General features: G+C 42.0%; 1 protein-coding gene across 1 annotated transcript in view; it reads left to right on the plus strand.

Moving 5' to 3' along the window:
* LOC146866309 (uncharacterized) overlaps positions 1 to 18,145 on the plus strand; it is an 88,072-nt gene extending 69,927 nt beyond the window's left edge. The window contains exon 3 of the mRNA XM_085640843.1: positions 15,439 to 18,145. Coding sequence (XP_085496969.1) covers positions 15,439 to 17,496 — 2,058 coding nt within the window. The 3' untranslated portion in view covers positions 17,497 to 18,145. The remainder of the gene's footprint in view (positions 1 to 15,438) is intronic.
* Positions 18,146 to 18,569: the final 424 nt, after the last annotated feature.

Raw genomic sequence — 18,569 nt, forward strand, 5'->3', positions numbered from 1 at the left:
GGACGGATAGTTGAATAAAGTGCGAGTGGATGGATGGCCAGATGGATGAATGGATAGCTAGATGGATGGATGGATGGATGTATGAATGGATGGAAGGATGAATGGATGCATGGACCAGTACTTAGGATATACGGGTGGGCTGATAGATGCTTAGGATTGGTTCTGGGACACATGTATGTATGGATATATGGGCGTATGGCTGGATGGATGGCACAGTGCTTACCATAGGTGAGTGGACTGATAGATGCTTAGGATAAGTGCAGGGACAGATGTATGTATGTATGTAGGTAGGAATGTATGGATGAATTGAAAGATGGTTGGATGTCGCAGTGCTTAGGATGGATGGATGCCAGGCTTTAAGTGGGCCAGGTCTGAGCACCGGCAGTTATTTTCAGGAGGCCTCGAAACGGGTCTCTATCGGGCTCTATTTTCGGCCTTCGCAAAGGCAGTCAGTTTTCTTTTTTTTTATTGGACTGCAGTGAGAGCATGCACATCGATGTGTGCATACTCATTTTGCTCATTACTGAGAAGTGGAGACATCATGCTAGGTGAGCCACGTTGGAGGAGGAAGGGAAATCCTTTAAAGAGTGTGTTTTCTGAAGGTAGGATAATTGAAGGGGATTTTCTTAAGCACACAATGCTAGTTATCTTGATTTAGACCACGCCCCTACTTAGATAGCCCACACCCCTTTAAGAGGCTTGCCACACCCCTTTTAGAGCACCTCCAGTTTTCTTTCCCACTTAAATCCCTGACTGCACCATAGTAACAAAGAAATGGTCCAAGCTTCCATTTAAATGTACAATGGCACCAAGTTTCATATTTTGCCATCAACTCTGGCAGCCTTCTACCACAGTGCAAGAGTGTCTATCAGCATGAAGATTTGTTATCCGCAGAAATGTTGAGCGATGTGCGTAGCTGTCTGCTGGAACGCTCATCACCAAAAGGTATTAAAACATGCAAATGTGCGAGTAAAACATCTACCATACCATAAAGCGGTTCATAAATAGGCCCAGTGCCACTACACCACCCTCATTGCATCCTTGCTTAACCTTACGAAATCAAAGAAAGAGCCCCAGCAAACCTGGTAGAGCCACTATAGCAATACAGGGACTTAATTTCAACAAGGGTCTGCCAGAACTCTCAGCAACAAAAGGTATTAAAACATGCAAATTTCCTGATAAAACATATACCATGCCATAGAGCGCTTTATAAATGGACCCAGTGGCACTACATCAAATGTACTAGCTACATATGTGCACGTTACAAATGTACATGTTATAATCAGCAACATACCCACCTCTCCCACCCCCACCCTTGCTTAACTGTACAAAATCAAACAGAAACCCCCACCATTCCTAGTAGCGCCACTGTGCCCATACACGGGGTTAATTTTAACAGGTGTCTGCCGGAACGCTTATCAGCAAAAAGTATTCGAACATGTAAATTGGCGGGTAAAACATAAACCATTCCATAGCACGGTTTATAAATTGGCCCAGTGGTACTACACCACCTTTAGCTGCTAGACATCTGTATGTTACTAAAGTCGTTTAAACACTCTGTAGAGTGTATAGCAGAGGATGGGGAGAGTAAACAAAGTTCTAATTCCCAAACTTTTGACATAACGTCCTTTTACTGTATGTATATTAAGGACATTAAATGGAATGAAAAAATTGACGAGTGTATCAAAAGGGATACTGAAGCTGAGCACCGGTAAAACCCGGACCACCTACGTATATTCACCAGAGGGACACAGCCTGACAATTAGTATCACTTATAATCATATGTAGTTTACTAATGTCAAGAAAGTCATACAGAAAATATACGGAGCATTTTCATTTCTTTTTTCTCTCTCTCACATTTATAAAACACCTCTTCTAAAGAAACACTCCCCAACCACTTCTATTTCATAAGATTCGACAATCATTAATAAGTTTACTGCCATATATTTTAGTATATCTACCTTTTTATTATTCACTAATCAGAAACTACTAAAACTATTAACTATACCCAAATGCAAACCAGAAACCATGTTCATATTATATCTCAACCTATGATCAAATGATTCAAACTATGCGTACATATAAAAGGAACGCATCACTTTTACTATCTCCATCTCCTCTCCATGTAATCTCCACACACTGTAAACGGCCTCACAGTACAACAACCTACCTCGACTTATATTCAAATCCACCTCTCAGTGTCAAAAATGAGACCACAACCTGTCCACATAACATTTCTGGCTTTGGTTTTTTCACTTTTAACTTAATAACACATACATCTCCTACCCCCCCCTTCCCCACTATTTCCACAAAAAGTATAATTTGCAAACGTGGGACATTTTGCATATCTCGCCTGAATACATTAGCAAACCTAAATTAACGCCGTACCTCATTTTCAAAACCATACAGTCCTTTAAAGATGACAAACTACACTTCTTCTTTGTGAAAAATATCTAAACATATATAAAGTACTTATTTAATGACAGGTCAAACTTTATGCATATTTTATAACCTATATGAAACACCACACTTTACTAACAGTATATTATTTTGAAATAAAAAATGCTTTCAAACTTAAAAATATCCCCTCAAATACTTAATCTACTACAGAACACATAACACACCTTGTTCGTTTCTACCTCACCTTTGTAGTTGGTATGCAGATTTCAAATGTCACACACGCATGCAATTCTTTCTTTGTCACACAGTACATGTAATGCACCGCTTTCATCAAGAATGGAACCAGTAATGGCACAATTTCTCTGTCGCTTCACATGTAAATACATGTAAAGAACAAATCAGAATACTTCATTCCTTCATCGACATTCCAAAACTTATCTCCATTGGTTATTTTAGAATTTTCCATATGAAAAGCTACTTAATATTCCGCGCCACATACAGGTCAGAAGTTCAACCTATTTTTATCACCACACTTTCTGGAATATTCTATGACACCTGCAGGTTAAAAGTTCCTGATTTTTTTAAATGTAACTTCTTTTTTTCCAGCATATTCTCGAACATTTAACAGCACCTGTGGGTTAAAAGTTCACCATTGTTTTAAGTTTCCAATGTACCTTCCAAATGCAAGTAGCATGTCTGGTTGAGCTGAGCACATTTCATCCTATCGTATGTACTCCACGTTTAGATTGCTCTTTATTAACCAATGACAAACATGCTTTTTCACGCAACTAATATGCACCCTAGTTTTTAGTACCCAATGCTTCTTATCTTCCAATCAATTATCGTTTTCTGTGGGAAAAAAACAATTTTTCCCCATCTTTAAACATATCTCTTACTCTACGAAGGAACAGCATGAGCTACAGACATCTTTCCATACCTTCCAGCCATTCAAAATGCTAGTGTGGATCGTAGGACATAGCAATGTTTTCTGGTGCAAGAGGTATGCAGAACAGAGACGTATTGACTTAGACCTAGGTTTACAAAATGTGGACATTAAATGGTTTGCACAGAGAGGATTGAAGTGGCACCAATTGTTGCCTTTGGTTAAAAGCTGTTTGCCTCTCCAACACCCTGACCTTATGATTGTGCATTGTGGTGGAAACGACCTAGGCACATTGACTGGGGTAGGTTTGGGAATGCTAATGAAGGACACCTTTTGACAATTGATGTTGCTTTTGCCTCAAACTGTCTGTGTATATTCCAATATATGCCAAAGACAGAAGTGGAAATGGTGAAACCAATTTTTGTCCTCAGATGGAAAAATCTAGGAAGAATTTTAACAAAGCTGTGTCTGCATACCTCAGCGACCATAGAATGGGGTCGATCTACAACAACAACATACGTTTTGATATGGCTGATATCTACAGAAGCGATGGAGTACACTTCACAGATCAGGGAAATCGAGATTTTCTGAATAAACTGAAGCTGTGCATCCGCACTTATATGTAGTTCCAACTGAGAAATTGGATCCTATGAATGTTCAGACCGCTTGTGCTCTTCAAGTTTATATTCAAAGTCACGAGGAATCATTTGGGTAAGATTAGGTCTTGCCTGCTCACAGAATAGAGTGTTGAAATCATTAGAAGAAAATTGAATACTTAGCAGCAAATGAACCAGACAGTACAGACATTCTTAAAACTAATATGTTGGACACATACTATCCGAAAAGGAGTCAAATTCAAATTCAATTCAAATAGACTTTATTCGGATTTCAAAAACCATCCATAAAAGCACAAAATAAATTGTTAAAATACACGTATAATACTACAGTTTTGGGCCACAATTCATCATTTACAAATATAATTTATAAAAGCAACAATGAAAACTCAAATGACCTTTTTTACTGTACAATGCACAAAACCACCTTAAATACGATATATGGCGGTACACAGAGAAAGGATAACTTTCAATATTATGAAAACAAGACAAATACATTACATTGCATTAGGTTAGTGCAAGTCGTGTATTAAAATGCAAAAAAATGCAAATCTCAATATAAAATTAATCAATTCTCAGAGACCTGCGTGAACGTACAATGGCATTAAGAAAATTACTGACTCTAAAAATCAATTCATCTGATCCCAGCATTAAAAAGTGTCTGTAAGCATAATTGTGATCGGTCATGTCGTACTTTCTACAGTAGGGGATTAAATAATGCCTTGTAAATTTCTTGTAGAAACCACAGCCAAAAATAAAATGTAAGATACTCTGGGTTCCACCATGGTCACAAGGGCAGTTTAATTTTTCGAGATTTTTAATGTAACCCAGTGGAAAGCAGATGAGATTTACAATACTCCGGTCCCTAAATCTGAATAGTAAGGTCCTATTCCACCTGCCCAGTTTTTTACGTAAATAGGGCTGTGGTAGCATCGGGAATTCGGGGGATGATTCCTGAATTTGTAAGTAATTAATTGTAGAATGTTTCGCGGAATCTACTCTTTCCCTCTCTTTGTGGAAATGCTGATAGAGTGCCCTTCTGACCAAATTTTTGTGGGAGCCATCGATCTGATCGGGTTGTGTGAAAAGGTGACCATAGTTGACACTCACGAGGCTCTTTTCTACCGCATTAATCCATGGAATTAAACCGACATACTCGCTATTCAGGCAATCCATGATAATCTCACGGGACAGGGAAGCTGCCGGGTTTTTCCAGACCCTTAACCAAAACAATGCGGGTCTGGCTCTTATAAAATCCTCAACATAGTGAAGTTTTAATTCGTTATGGCATACAGTAGTTGGTGCACTAATGACTCCCCCCAAGATTTTCCGGCAAAATCTGTTCTCTTCTCCCTGTAATTCGGAGCAGTTCGAGAACCCCCAGACTTCAGCACCGTATGTACCAGTTGGAAGGCATTGGGTCCGATAGATTTGTAGTAAACTGGAAACCACGTCCGCCTGGCGCGGTTGACGGAGAGAGGTAACAGAGTTAATCGATTTGGAGAGTTTATTTCTCCCCATTGCAACGTGGGGTTGCCACGAGCCGGTATTAGAAAATAGCAGGCCCAAATATGGGAAAGTGCAAGTGCTTTTTAAGAAGTTTTGACCTATCACAATCTTTGGGATTTTATAATTTTTAGGGCCGCAGGTCATTATAAAGGATTTACTAAAATTAGTGCACAGACCTAAATCAGACATGTAATCAACGAATCCCGATATTAAAGTACGCAGGGCATTCGGAGTGCGGCCCATGAGTACCGCATCATCCGTGTAGAGTAACGCCGGGATTGGTTTCTTATTGATGATGGGGACGTCTTTTGTCAAGTTACATAAAGAATGGGTTAATTCATTGATGTATAATATAAAAAGCAAGGGGGCCAGAACGCAGCCCTGTCTCACCCCCTTGCCTATTAAAATTTCATTTGAGACCTCGCCTACATTATTTATTCGGACGCGGGCCTTCAAGTTGCAATGGAGATTGGCCAAAAAGTGGACTAGTGGTTCCATCTAAACCGTAATTTAAAAGAATGGACCATAAGCGAGAGCGGTTTACAAAATCAAATGCTGAGCTTAGGTCCATAAACCCAAAGTACAGAGGGGATTGTTTGGCTCTTGTGTATTTAGCCATTATAAGGTTGAGGATCAGACATTGTTCCACCGTGCCAAGTTTGCTCCTAAAGCCTAGCTGGCAATGGTGGATAATAGAATTTTCATCTGCCCATGTGCTAATTTTATTAAATAGGACCCCACCAAGGACCTTCAGGGTATTATCGATCAATGATATTGGTCGATAGCACCCCGGGTCCAACCTATTTCCCTTTTTAAAAATAGGTACGATGGTACTGCTGGACCATGTCGGGGGGATGGATTTCTTACTCAGATTGTTAAAAAGGTTACAGAGTAAGGGGGCCCAGAAGCTTGTATTGGATTTTATCTGGTCAATAGACAAGCCATTCGGGCCTGGTGCCTTATTACCAGCACTATTTGCAATAGCTTCCTCCACCTCCTCTAATGTTATGACTATGGTACTGTCGGGGAAATTATCCTCAGTAGGATCTCCAACTTCCGCATAAAGTTTTGAGAAGTGGGTGACCCATGAGTCTCCTGTGATATTGCAATTGATCGGGGTGATGTTACTTCCCAGGGCTCTCAAGTTCTTTACATCTCTCCAAAACCCAGTTGAATCTTTTAAGGCAGCAGATTTCGTGAGATTATCCCAGTGACTTATTAAAAGCTCCTCAGTTCTAACTTTTAGTGCGTGTTTGTATTTAGAGCGTAGTGAACTGACAAGGGACACATCTCGGGGTTTAACTGCCAAGGCCTTCCTAAGTTCTCTATTGGCCCTTGAACAGTTAGTATCGAACCATCTCTGGTTAGTTACATTATGTTCTTTTGACGGTCTGGATATTGCCCTTTTTATAGCTATGCATAAATCACAGAAAGACTTAATTATATCAGGGCCACCAAATGCTAAACAGTTAGAGATCAACAGAGGATTATTCCTAATCACAGTAGATAGGATCTCTTGGTTATCGATCCCTCTCCAGACAATCCTGAGCCCGTCTGTGGAGACGGTAATATTTTGGGCTCCTGTCTCATGTGGGCCTATAGGTTTTTTAATAGATTTAAGTTGGATTACTATGGGCAGATGATCACTATATGAACTACTGACAACCTCGGATCTGAGTAACACTTCACTAAGGAGGGAAGAGATAAACATATAATCAATTGTAGTTGAACTACCACGGCCAATATAAGTAGGCGCCGGCTCAATTCCCTCAGGGGTTCCACTATGGCTCATTACATCGTCTAAATCCCTACTATGCAATAAATCCAATAATTCAGCACCACGTCTACACGGCGGGGATGTATAATGAATATGAGCATTAAAATCTCCGCCGACACAGATACCATCAAATTGGCCAAACTTTTCTCCATTTGCAACTTCATCAATAAAATTGAACAATTCTAAAAGGGTGGGATTTGGATGGTTAATAAAATCGTTATTATAAAAGTTAATGAGACAAATTTTTAACCTTGCAACATATTTCACGGCTATCATATATTTACTGACCACATGTAAAGGTTCAATTTTCACATCCTTGGAGATTTTTGCCCAGATGGATAAACCACCACTTGGACGCCCCGAAACAGAGGGCAAAGCAGCAAGATTGTGGCAGAAAAAACCCTCAAGTAATTGGGCGCATGTGCACCACGTTTCTTGCAACATTACCACATCAAAGTTACTTATCCAGGTAACCCATTCTTTAATTTTCATCTTACTTGAAAGCCCAGCAATATTCCAACTAATGACACTAAAAGTATCAGTTAGTGGAATAGTGGTGGGAGAAAGAAGGGCAATGGGAGAATCGGGGCGTGCTACATGGGGTGGAATTGATCCATCTGGGCAGGGCTTATAAGTATTTATGGCTTTTACCGTTTCCAAAGGCATTGTGCTGATAACCTTATCAAGTTTTATAGGAGATGTTAGTAGTGGTCAATCTAGGCTTCCTAATTCGGATAGAACAGAAAATCTATTAGATAAAGGAATGGTATTAGGGGCCGTTTGAAATATTCTGTGTGGGGGCCTATAAAAGTGGCCCAGTGGGTGAAGAGTTATGGCAGTAGATGTGCTGGCATAGGTGTTATGTGTGTCTATAAAGAATCTTACAGAGCTCGGGTGTCGGAAGTTGATCACTATACAGTCCCCACTAATATTTTTATGTTGTGGGCCCACCCAACTTACCCGGCGAGTTGATATAATCTCATTTGATATGTTCCATCTTGCCCCTTTATGTTTAGTCAGCCAATCAATGCATTTGTTATGCAATTGTGGCCATGACTCGCTTTGGTTTTCTTTAAGGGCTGGTACGCCTGCTAACACTAGAACATATGGGCAGGCTTCTGGGGGTAAGTGAAGTGGTGGCCCTAAATTATTAGTGGTACTATTTCTTACTAACGCACCTCTGCTTATGCTTACACTATCTGAAGTGTTACCTGTCCTATCTTTTAGGGTTACTGATGGAGTGATAGTGGGGTTAGCATCCGGGCTCACGATATTAGTTGAAGCTCTTCCTGCTACTCCAAAAGAATCATGGTTAGGGCCCATGGTCAGTGCGGGTGGGGTATTAGCTAAAGTGCTGCTAGATGAGACGGCTTTGACAGCTGTTGAGCTTTTGGTGTTACTATGGCCGGGATCATCAGCAGCGGCCAAACCCCCCTCCCTCAGACCATTACATAGTGATTCTAACTTGCTCATAATTTTTTCACCCCGGGCTGCATCCACACTAATGATGCCTTTCCTTTTAATTTCCTCTTTTTTAACAAGGTTTTCAATTTTGTCCAGTCTCTTAAAAACAGCATTAAATTGTTTAGCTATTTGAATTTCGACTTGCTTAAAAATGGTATCGACAATGGTTTCTATCAAATTGCCATTGACTTTGGGTTGGATATTTCGGTCGATGGGCTCAGTCTGGGTACTGACCGAATTGTCAGTACTCTCATCACATGATATAGGGACCCCACAAGTACCTTTATCCAGGGCTGAAGACTCTGGTCTACAAATAGAGACAGTGAGTCTTCCCGTTCCTTCATCCAGTGGTGAGAGTTGCGATGATAAGTCCTCAATGGTACCTGATATCACTATTTCACAGTCATTTCCTTTGTTTTTGTTCCATAGACTTTGTGGGGTCGGTTGAGTTCTACAGTGTCTTGGTTGTTTCCTTTTGTTTATAGTACATTTCACTGGGCCTCTCTTACGTTTCTCCCTTGTTGTTGTGTTGGAACATGGTGTTTTATCTAGTGCGGGTTCCACTAATCGGTCAGTTACAGGTACAGTCACCAAACTGGTTATGTCAATAATGGGAGTTACAGTATCAGCTTGAGCTGATGGTTTGATGACCGTTACTGTAGGGGAGAGAGGGAGACCCAAGGCAGGTAAAACGTTAGGAGACTGGGAACATGGCAGGGTAGTAGTAGGGAATCCGAAGGACATCCTGCGTTCAGTATCAGCAATCTCGTTAGTAACCATAGTAAGGGCGTTAGCCAGTAATGTATCAATCGATGTGGACTGTTCGGTGGGGGTAACAGTAGTGGCAGATGTGGGCTTCATTGTGCGTTTCCCCATGTTTTGTATAAATACCTATACAACCTGACGATGCAAGGGGGGTGGCCCAGCCCTGCCTCTGTCTGCCCCTGACGCCCACAGACGGCCCGCCCTCTGCCCGGGCTCAGCCCGGCGACGTCCGCGCGCGTCCCGCGACGCGGGGAAAGGGTCTGCTGAAGTAGCGCCACCGGGCGCGATTTCCGCCGGAAATGGGCGGTTCTCAGGTGGAATGCTGGGGGCTGTAGTCCCCCCCAACAGCAGCCTCGATGGAAGGAGAGGCGGCGGGGGAGGCTAGAGGCAGAGTAGCGAAGTGGCGGTGAAAACTCTGTCCCCGTGCCCAGGAGCCAGGTTGGTGCTGCTGCGTGGCTGTGTTTAGGCTGCTGTATCAAACGCGGTCCCCCCGCTCCACCGGGAAAGGGTCTGCTGAAGTAGCGCCACCGGGCGCGATTTCCGCCGGAAATGGGCGGTTCTCAGGTGGAATGCTGGGGGCTGTAGTCCCCCCCCAACAGCGGCCTCGATGGAAGGAGAGGCGGCGGGGGAGGCTAGAGGCAGAGTAGCGAAGTGGCGGTGAAAACTCTGTCCCCGTGCCCAGGAGCCAGGTTGGTGCTGCTGCGTGGCTGTGTTTAGGCTGCTGTATCAAACGCGGTCCCCCCCGAAAAGGAGTCGACATCTGGGCTCTTTTTAGAGCCGCCTTATAACTGACAACTTAGGCCCGCTATTTTAGGGCCAGGTAACGGCAACTCCCTCGCCAAAATTTATTCTCCACACAGCTGTGGCGCAGCGGCCAGACCATCTGACTTTGGCGCGCAGAGCTCTCGCTTTGATCACCGGCTCTAGCGATAGCTCAGGATAGCACCATGTAACTCTGGAGCAATAGCTCACTTAATTTCCACGCCGGTCCCCAGCGCCTGCAGACCCATACGAGTGAGCAGTTTGCACTTTACAAATACCGAATTTATTTTAAACGGCACAATTGAACTTCACACTCCCTCTGTAGCACCCCCCAATCACCCTACATGTGTCACACTGTTTAAAACAAAGGTTCCTCCTAGTACGTATGCACACATGCTGACACTACTTGGACAGGTGTGCCGCAGCGGCCAGAAAACATGAGTTCAGAGCACAGGGCTCACGGTTTAATCCTTGAGCGAATAAATCATTTTGTATGCACTGAATTGCGGTCCGTGCTCCTTTCTTTTCGACACAACGAAACGCTCACAAAAGCGGAGGAGTGCTTCTGATATATATATATATATATATATATAGATATATATATATATATATATATATATATATATATATATATATATATATATATATCGACACCAACATCCCTCACCGTAGCAGAGGAAATAGAGAACCACGGAACACCAGGTGAGCTGCCAAATTCCATTTAATTCAGGCGTTGTGCATGACGCGTTTCGTTTTATGTAAAACTTCCTCAGATGCCGCCAGGAATCTCACAAGTGTTTCTCCCGCCCACGTTTAAAAGCTATGCATCCCGCTGCGATTGGTCAGGATACTGCTGGTTTCTTCGCGCTGGGTAGGTACAAACTCAGGGAACTGGATTTGCACGGAGCAGACATCGTAGAGTAAGTACTGACCCCAGTGGGCGATGTCTGCTCCCTACTTCCCAACGCGTACCTAGATCTTTCTCCTGGGCGATGTAGCAGCTCCCCGTGTTCCTCACCCCACCGCTGGAAATCCCGACAAAGGTCCGTGCATACCGCCTCAGTAAGCAGCATGTCCACACGAAGTCGCAGTCCACTAGATAGCGGCCGGACAGATCTTGGGCATGCGGCGTGTCCAGGCGCTACCACAATGTTTGTAGTTAGTCCAAAAGCTTGTCACCAAAGTCACCGGACGCTCTTGGGGTGGGTTCTCTAGGGGGTGTTCGTGGCTGCACCCCAAAACATCGACACCAACATCCCTCACCGTAGCAGAGGAAACAGAGAACCACGGAACACCAGGTGAGCTGCCAAATTCCATTTAATACAGGCGTTGTGCATGACGCGTTTCGTTTTATGTAAAACTTCCTCAGATGCCGCCAGGAATCTCACAAGTGTTTCTCCCACCCACGTTTAAAAGCTATGCATCCCGCTGCGATTGGTCAGGATACTGCTGGTTTCTTCGCGCTGGGTAGGTACAAACTCAGGGAACTGGATTTGCACGGAGCAGACATCGTAGAGTAAGTACTGACCCCAGTGGGCGATGTCTGCTCACTACTTCCCAACGCGTACCTAGATCTTTCTCCTGGGCGATGTAGCAGCTCCCCGTGTTCCTCACCCCACCGCTGGAAATCCCGACAAAGGTCCGTGCATACCGCCTCAGTAAGCAGCATGTCCACACGAAGTCGCAGTCCACTAGATAGCGGCCGGACAGATCTCGGGCATGCGGCGTGTCCAGGCGCTACCACAATGTTTGTAGTTAGTCCAAAAGCTTGCCACCAAAGTCGCCGGACGCTCTTGGGGTGGGTTCTCTAGGGGTGTTCGTGGCTGCAAACAAAACATCGACACCAACATCCCTCACCGTAGCAGAGGAAACAGAGAACCACGGAACACCAGGTGAGCTGCCAAATTCCATTTAATTCAGGCGTTGTGCATGACGCGTTTCGTTTTATGTAAAACTTCCTCAGATGCCGCCAGGAATCTCACAAGTGTTTCTCCCGCCCACGTTTAAAAGCTATGCATCCCGCTGCGATTGGTCAGGATACTGCTGGTTTCTTCGCGCTGGGTAGGTACAAACTCAGGGAACTGGATTTGCACGGAGCAGACATCGTAGAGTAAGTACTGACCCCACTGGGCGATGTCTGCTCCCTACTTCCCAACGCGTACCTAGATCTTTCTCCTGGGCGATGTAGCAGCTCCCCGTGTTCCTCACCCCACCGCTGGAAATCCCGACAAAGGTCCGTGCATACCGCCTCAGTAAGCAGCATGTCCACACAAAGTCGCAGTCCACTAGATAGCGGCCGGACAGATCTCGGGCATGCGGCGTGTCCAGGCGCTACCACAATGTTTGTAGTTAGTCCAAAAGCTTGCCACCAAAGTCGCCGAACGCTCTTGGGGTGGGTTCTCTAGGGGGTGTTCGTGGCTGCACCCCAAAACATCGACACCAACATCCCTCACCGTAGCAGAGGAAACAGAGAACCACGGAACACCAGGTGAGCTGCCAAATTCCATTTAATTCAGGCGTTGTGCATGACGCGTTTCGTTTCATGTAAAACTTCCTCAGATGCCGCCAGGAATCTCACAAGTGTTTCTCCCGCCCACGTTTAAAAGCTATGCATCCCGCTGCGATTGGTCAGGATACTGCTGGTTTCTTCGCGCTGGGATATATATATATATATATATATATATATATATATATATATATATATATATATATATAGTAAAATGTTTCTGCCACACGTTGCCGCTCTCAGCACAGTGGGTGCCTCCAGCTTGTGAGGATGGGATTGTGAATTATCTTGTTGTCCAGTGAACTGGGAATCATCTTGAATATTGTAGCAAAGTGAATGAAGCAACCTTCCTTTATAAGAAGATTGCTTGAGACAGTAGTTTTTGAATGGATGGTATTTTCAACAATCTTATTTTTATGTTTTATATGTTTTATTATTTCTTTTTTAGATATGCATCTCAAAGCTTAAGAAGAATTTGCAGGCCCTTGCTTCCAGTTTGTTCTCTTTAAGGTTTATAGAGCTAGGGGTATTTACAGCTCTCATGCTATTGGCACCTCGACTGAAAAAAAAGCATTTCCTTCAACCATGGTCCTGAGCCATAGAACAAATGTGGGCTCACGTGAAACATATATTTTGGGTGGGAAGCTAAATTTGAACCACATAAGAAGAGGTACCTAGTTAGTGTGCTCAATGAGAATATGTTTTGGGAGAAGGCAGGTGGAGACTTGACAGACTGGGTCCATCTGAGCTATGATTTTAACTGCTGACCTGTCATTAAGTGATGTGCTCTGTCCAGGGCATGTGAAAGTACAAAACATTCCCTGGGCAAGAATTTAAAATGTACTCAAATCATAGATTCCTTGCTGCTTTTCACTTAGGGGCTTATTTGGGGTTCCTACATTGACAGAGCATCATCTCCACTAATCTCTTTGGTACTCCCACACTATCTAGAGGTGAGGGAACAACTGAATGTTTAATACCTGAGCCTCAGCTGGCTAGTTTGGGAGAAACTCTTGACCAAACTGTCCATTTGCCACAAAACTGCTGGGTCACAATGACAAATGCCCTACCTCATTTAGAATGGGGCATGCACCTCTGATTTTTCCTGTTTTGAATCCCCTTTTGAGGCATTCAAATCTGGGTGGGAAAAAAGAAAATAATTCCTGATGGACTGGGAGAAAACTTCCTGCAATTACTGTCCTTTTCATTTTTGGTTTACAGAAAAAAAACTTTACTATAAGGGCTTCTCCGTGAAGCAAAAAAGAATGCTGAGCGGGCCACAGAAGCATGCCAATCTGTTCATCATACAGCTATTCCAAAAGTGCATCCACTACATTGTTAGATGCACTTTCCACAAAGAGAGCAAAAGGCAGTTATGTGACGGCCAGTTCCAGTGCTTGATTTGTAAAAGAATAGGTGCAGGGACCCAATTTTTACCTCAGAAGCCCGTGGCCAGTGCTATAGAAGGTCAGGCTGATGCATACCAAGGCAGCACCTCATGCCTCTTTAATCCACCACCAGGTACTCCCTGACCCTTTCTCTAACACTTGCAGGTTTGTTTCATCCCTGCTTTCTCTCTTGGTCTGTTTTTCCATCTTTCTCTTCCACCTTCTTTGCACTTTTAGTATTTTTCTCTCTCTTGCTCTTTATCCATTTCTCTTGAAGAAAAATGAGTGCTCTATCCCAGGAGGAGTGCCAGTGGGCCCCACTTGCAACCACCAGCTCAAATTAAGCACTGAGAAGTTTGTCTTCTGCGGGGAGTGTGAAGACAAAGGCCTCCTTTGGTCCTAATTGATTGCTATGGTGCAGATAATCCACAGGACTAATGTTAATAGAAACGGGTATTAACAGATAAAATGTTTCCTTATGACAAAATGACTTTTCACACCCCCACCAATTTGGGAGCTTTAGGGAATAATTCACAATTACATTGCAGACATAATGCAGCATTTATTGAAAAAATATATATATATATATTTTATTCTAATTTGCAGAGAACAATGTAACCAGGCACAAACAACGTTTGTGCTGATCCCAATATTGCTAGTAGTGATGTCATTGTCTGCACCAATTTTCCCTTGTGGCCATTTTGCAAAGTAGTCCTTAAATATTTGTGTAAGAGAAAACTATGCAGTAATTTTGGGAAAATGGATTTTAAATGTGACAAATTCACCACACATAAATCCATTCACAATGAAGGAGTAAGCATAGTTTCAGAAACTGGGTGCTAAAATCTTTAATAATGTTGTAAAATATTCATAATGTAATGTCTTTATCAATGCATTTTCACACCTTTCCAATAGTTATCATCTGTCCTCCATAGTGAACATCAATGTTCTCATCCCCAACTCTAAACTCACAAAACAACGCTCCCTTCTTGTGGATTTTTGATGCCATTTGTGGCTGATGATGACAATATAGGTGTGAAGAATGTTGTGCCAATCAGGTACTTAGCATTGTAACAGTTGCATTTCTGGATAGTTATGGTCATTTGCTTTTTTCCATATTTGTGTCATAAGATGATGTCACCAAGCCTTGCTGCCTCTGTCTCATTGCATTTAGAGTTATTGTTCTCTAATTGTATTAATTAGCTATTGAGGACAGAATTGCTGCGCAGTACTTTTATCTACATTTCATCCACCTGGAATTGTGAAAAAAGTGCATTGTGCTGGTGTCATGGTCTTGACTGTCATGGTCTTGACTGTAGACACTGTAAAGATTGTACCTCAGCATTGATACTGTGCTTCCTTTAAAACAGATCAGAAGCAGTGAGGATCAACTGAGAAGAGACCATGTGTCAAGAATTGGAAGAAGCAATGACCTATCTCTAACTAAAGTAATCTTAGACACCGACAGTGATGATCTGAAACAAACGGAGAAAAGGAAGTATGGACACCAGGATGAAAGAAATGCTGATAAAAGTAGTATATTGGCAATGGATACAAAGGATCGTGTTCCTGGAAACATCATTAGCAGTGGAGGAAAGGAAGCTTGGATTCAATATAAAAACACCCTCCAGGTTAACAAGGATGATATGAAATGGGAGCATCATTCCAGCGACAGGGATGATAAGGTTAAAAAAAACATAATAAGTATTCAAAGCCAACATGTTAGGAAGCATGGAAAAGTACAATCTGAAAGGAATGATAAGACTGATGTGCAAGAGGCTCTCACTCAGAACGTACCAAGGATAAGATTAGGGATAAATGCAGGCATAGAGAAAGCATTCAATTCTAAATTTCAAGACTATAGCAGTGGAAATGAAGATAGGGAAGACTATGTCATCATGGCTGGCAAAATGAACACTAACCCGACACATAAGACCCACCCATCCCATATGTATGACCTAACGACTGAGGGTTATTTAAGAAAAAGTGAAAAGGATTATAGAAATAATACAGACAATGGATCAGATATGGCTTCTAACCAAAATGGTTCTGTCCTTTTTACACTGAAATCAGTCAATAAAGGATTAATTGGTGAAGTAAAAAGAATAAATGGTGATGGAAAGGTCAAAGGATATGACATAAATAGCCTCAGTGAAAAAGATATTCAAATTAAAAGTCAGGGTGGTGACAGTGGTATGTTTGTTGGGTATACCTACTTTGCAAACTATTTTGTTAGTGATGATGGAACGCAAGGGAATGAACCAAATAATGCTGTCAACAGCAGTGATTCTAGCTCTAGTCAACAAAGTGCCAGTGATTCTTTTAAGAAGGCTCGTCAAGATGACAAATCCAGCTCTTCTGAATCTAAGCAAGAAATGTCTTCTTTTTCTATAAGTTCAAGTGATTCAAATGATTCAGAAACCTCTAGTCAGTCAACAGCTTCAAAGAGCTCCATTGACTCAAGAGATTCTAATAGATCCAATGACTCAAGCGTATCTTCTTCTTCTAGTGACTCTGATACCTCCAGTGATTCAAATGACTCTAATGTCTCCAGTGATTCAAGTGAATCAAGTAGCTCCAGTGATTCAACTAGCTCAGAAGGTTCTAAAGGCCACAGAAACAACACAATGTCTAATGAGTCACATGATAGTAACACATCCAGTGATTCAAGTGATTTCAGCAATTCACAGGACTCAAGCAGTTCTAACAGTTCCGATGACACAAGTGATTCTAAAAGCTCCAGTGATTCAAGTGAGTCTACCAGCTCAAGTGACTCAGATGAGTCGAATAGCTCAAGCAATTCTAACAATTCCCAAAACAGAAATGATTTGGACAGATCTAGTGAACCTAACAATTCAAGAGATTCAAATGATTCCAGCAATTCAAATGACTCAAGAAATTCCAATACATTGAACAGGTCCAGCGAATCAAGTCATCCTACAAGCTCAGGCAACTCCACTGATTCTTGCATGGTAAACACCTCATGTGACTTCAGCACATCATGCAATTCAAGTGATCACAATAGCTCCAGTGCCTTGAGCGACTCCAAATGCAACAGAGACTTAAGTCACTCCATCAGCTCCAAGAACTCAAGTGACTCTAATGGCTCTCGAGTCTTAGGTGATTCCAAAACCTCCAGGGACTCAAGTGACTCCGCCAGCTCCAGCAACGTAAGTAGTTCTGGCAGCTCCAGTGGTTTAAGTGATTCTAAGAGTTCTAAAGACTCAAGCGACTCCACAACATCCAGTGGCTCATCTGAATCTAAGAACTCCAGTGACTTTGATTCACACAGCTCCAGTGACTCAAGTGATTCTACTAGCTCCAGTGACTCGAGTGATTCAAGTGAAATCAATAAAGTTGGAATGTCAAAGGGCCGAAATGTAACTATTGACAATGAAACACTGTACAAATATGGCAGTGGGAAATAAGTTATCCCAAAACAGTTTTTATGGAAAAATACAAATTGTAAAAAGGTAATAAGATAAACACTGAAATTCTAATGTATTAATTGTCCACTATCTTGATATTAAAAATATTTCATGATTAAAATAAGAAATAGCAGCTCTGATTAAACAGATGAATATTAGTAGATGTAACTATAAACTATGATCAAAATGGAATAGATTAATCATAGGAAGATGTAAGTCTACCAGAATAGCCAACATTGAAAAATGTGTTATCGAAATGTACAGTTTAGCTTTTGTGGGACAGGGACAATGAGGTCAACTTCAAGGCTATTTGGTCAATATTTATCAAATTACATGATAACCAAAACGTTTTATTGACTTTTAAGTTCAACACCTTAAAATTTATATACGTTCTCTAGCAGTAGACTAATAATTAAAAAAACAATTGTTATGTATATATGCTGATGTTTAGTCTTCTGTAATAATTTTTTATGAATTTAATGTTCTAATGGATCCTAAAATTACTCAGTGAGAATTTCATTGAACTCTTATGTATGACATACTTTGTCTTTGAATTTTGGAAAACAGGTTTCGGAATGGAATTCGTCTTGCTGTACCATATAAAGCAGTAGATAATATCCATCAAGCTATTTAAACTGCGAAATAACAAATAAAGAATAAACTATGGGTAATTAATAGCGAGCAGTATATTTCTGATTAATAAAGTGAAATATTCACTGGGTAATGGTTGTTGCTGACTGTACAGTTAATTTTGCTAGTTGAAAACATAGTCTTAAGTATCATATTATTTTTTACTTAAAGATGGAAACGTTTTAAAATCTCTGTTTACGTGTGTGCATTTTAATTGCAGTACTCAGGTGAACCTACTGAACATTTTAATTTGACTCTATTTTAGTTTTTTAGTTTTTTTCAGGTGTGAAAGGGGCATTCCATGGGTGTTGCTGTGGGTGTTCCCACATAACACCCATAGGACCTAATACATTTCCAGATTTATGAGAAATCGTAAACCTGGAAATGTGTCTGAATGCTACGCCCTCCAAGGGGAGGCGGAGGGAGGCGCAACGAGGAGAAAT

The sequence above is a fragment of the Triturus cristatus genome, chromosome 2_1 (assembly GCF_964204655.1).
Source record: "Triturus cristatus chromosome 2_1, aTriCri1.1, whole genome shotgun sequence".
Taxonomy (NCBI): Eukaryota; Metazoa; Chordata; class Amphibia; order Caudata; family Salamandridae; genus Triturus; species Triturus cristatus.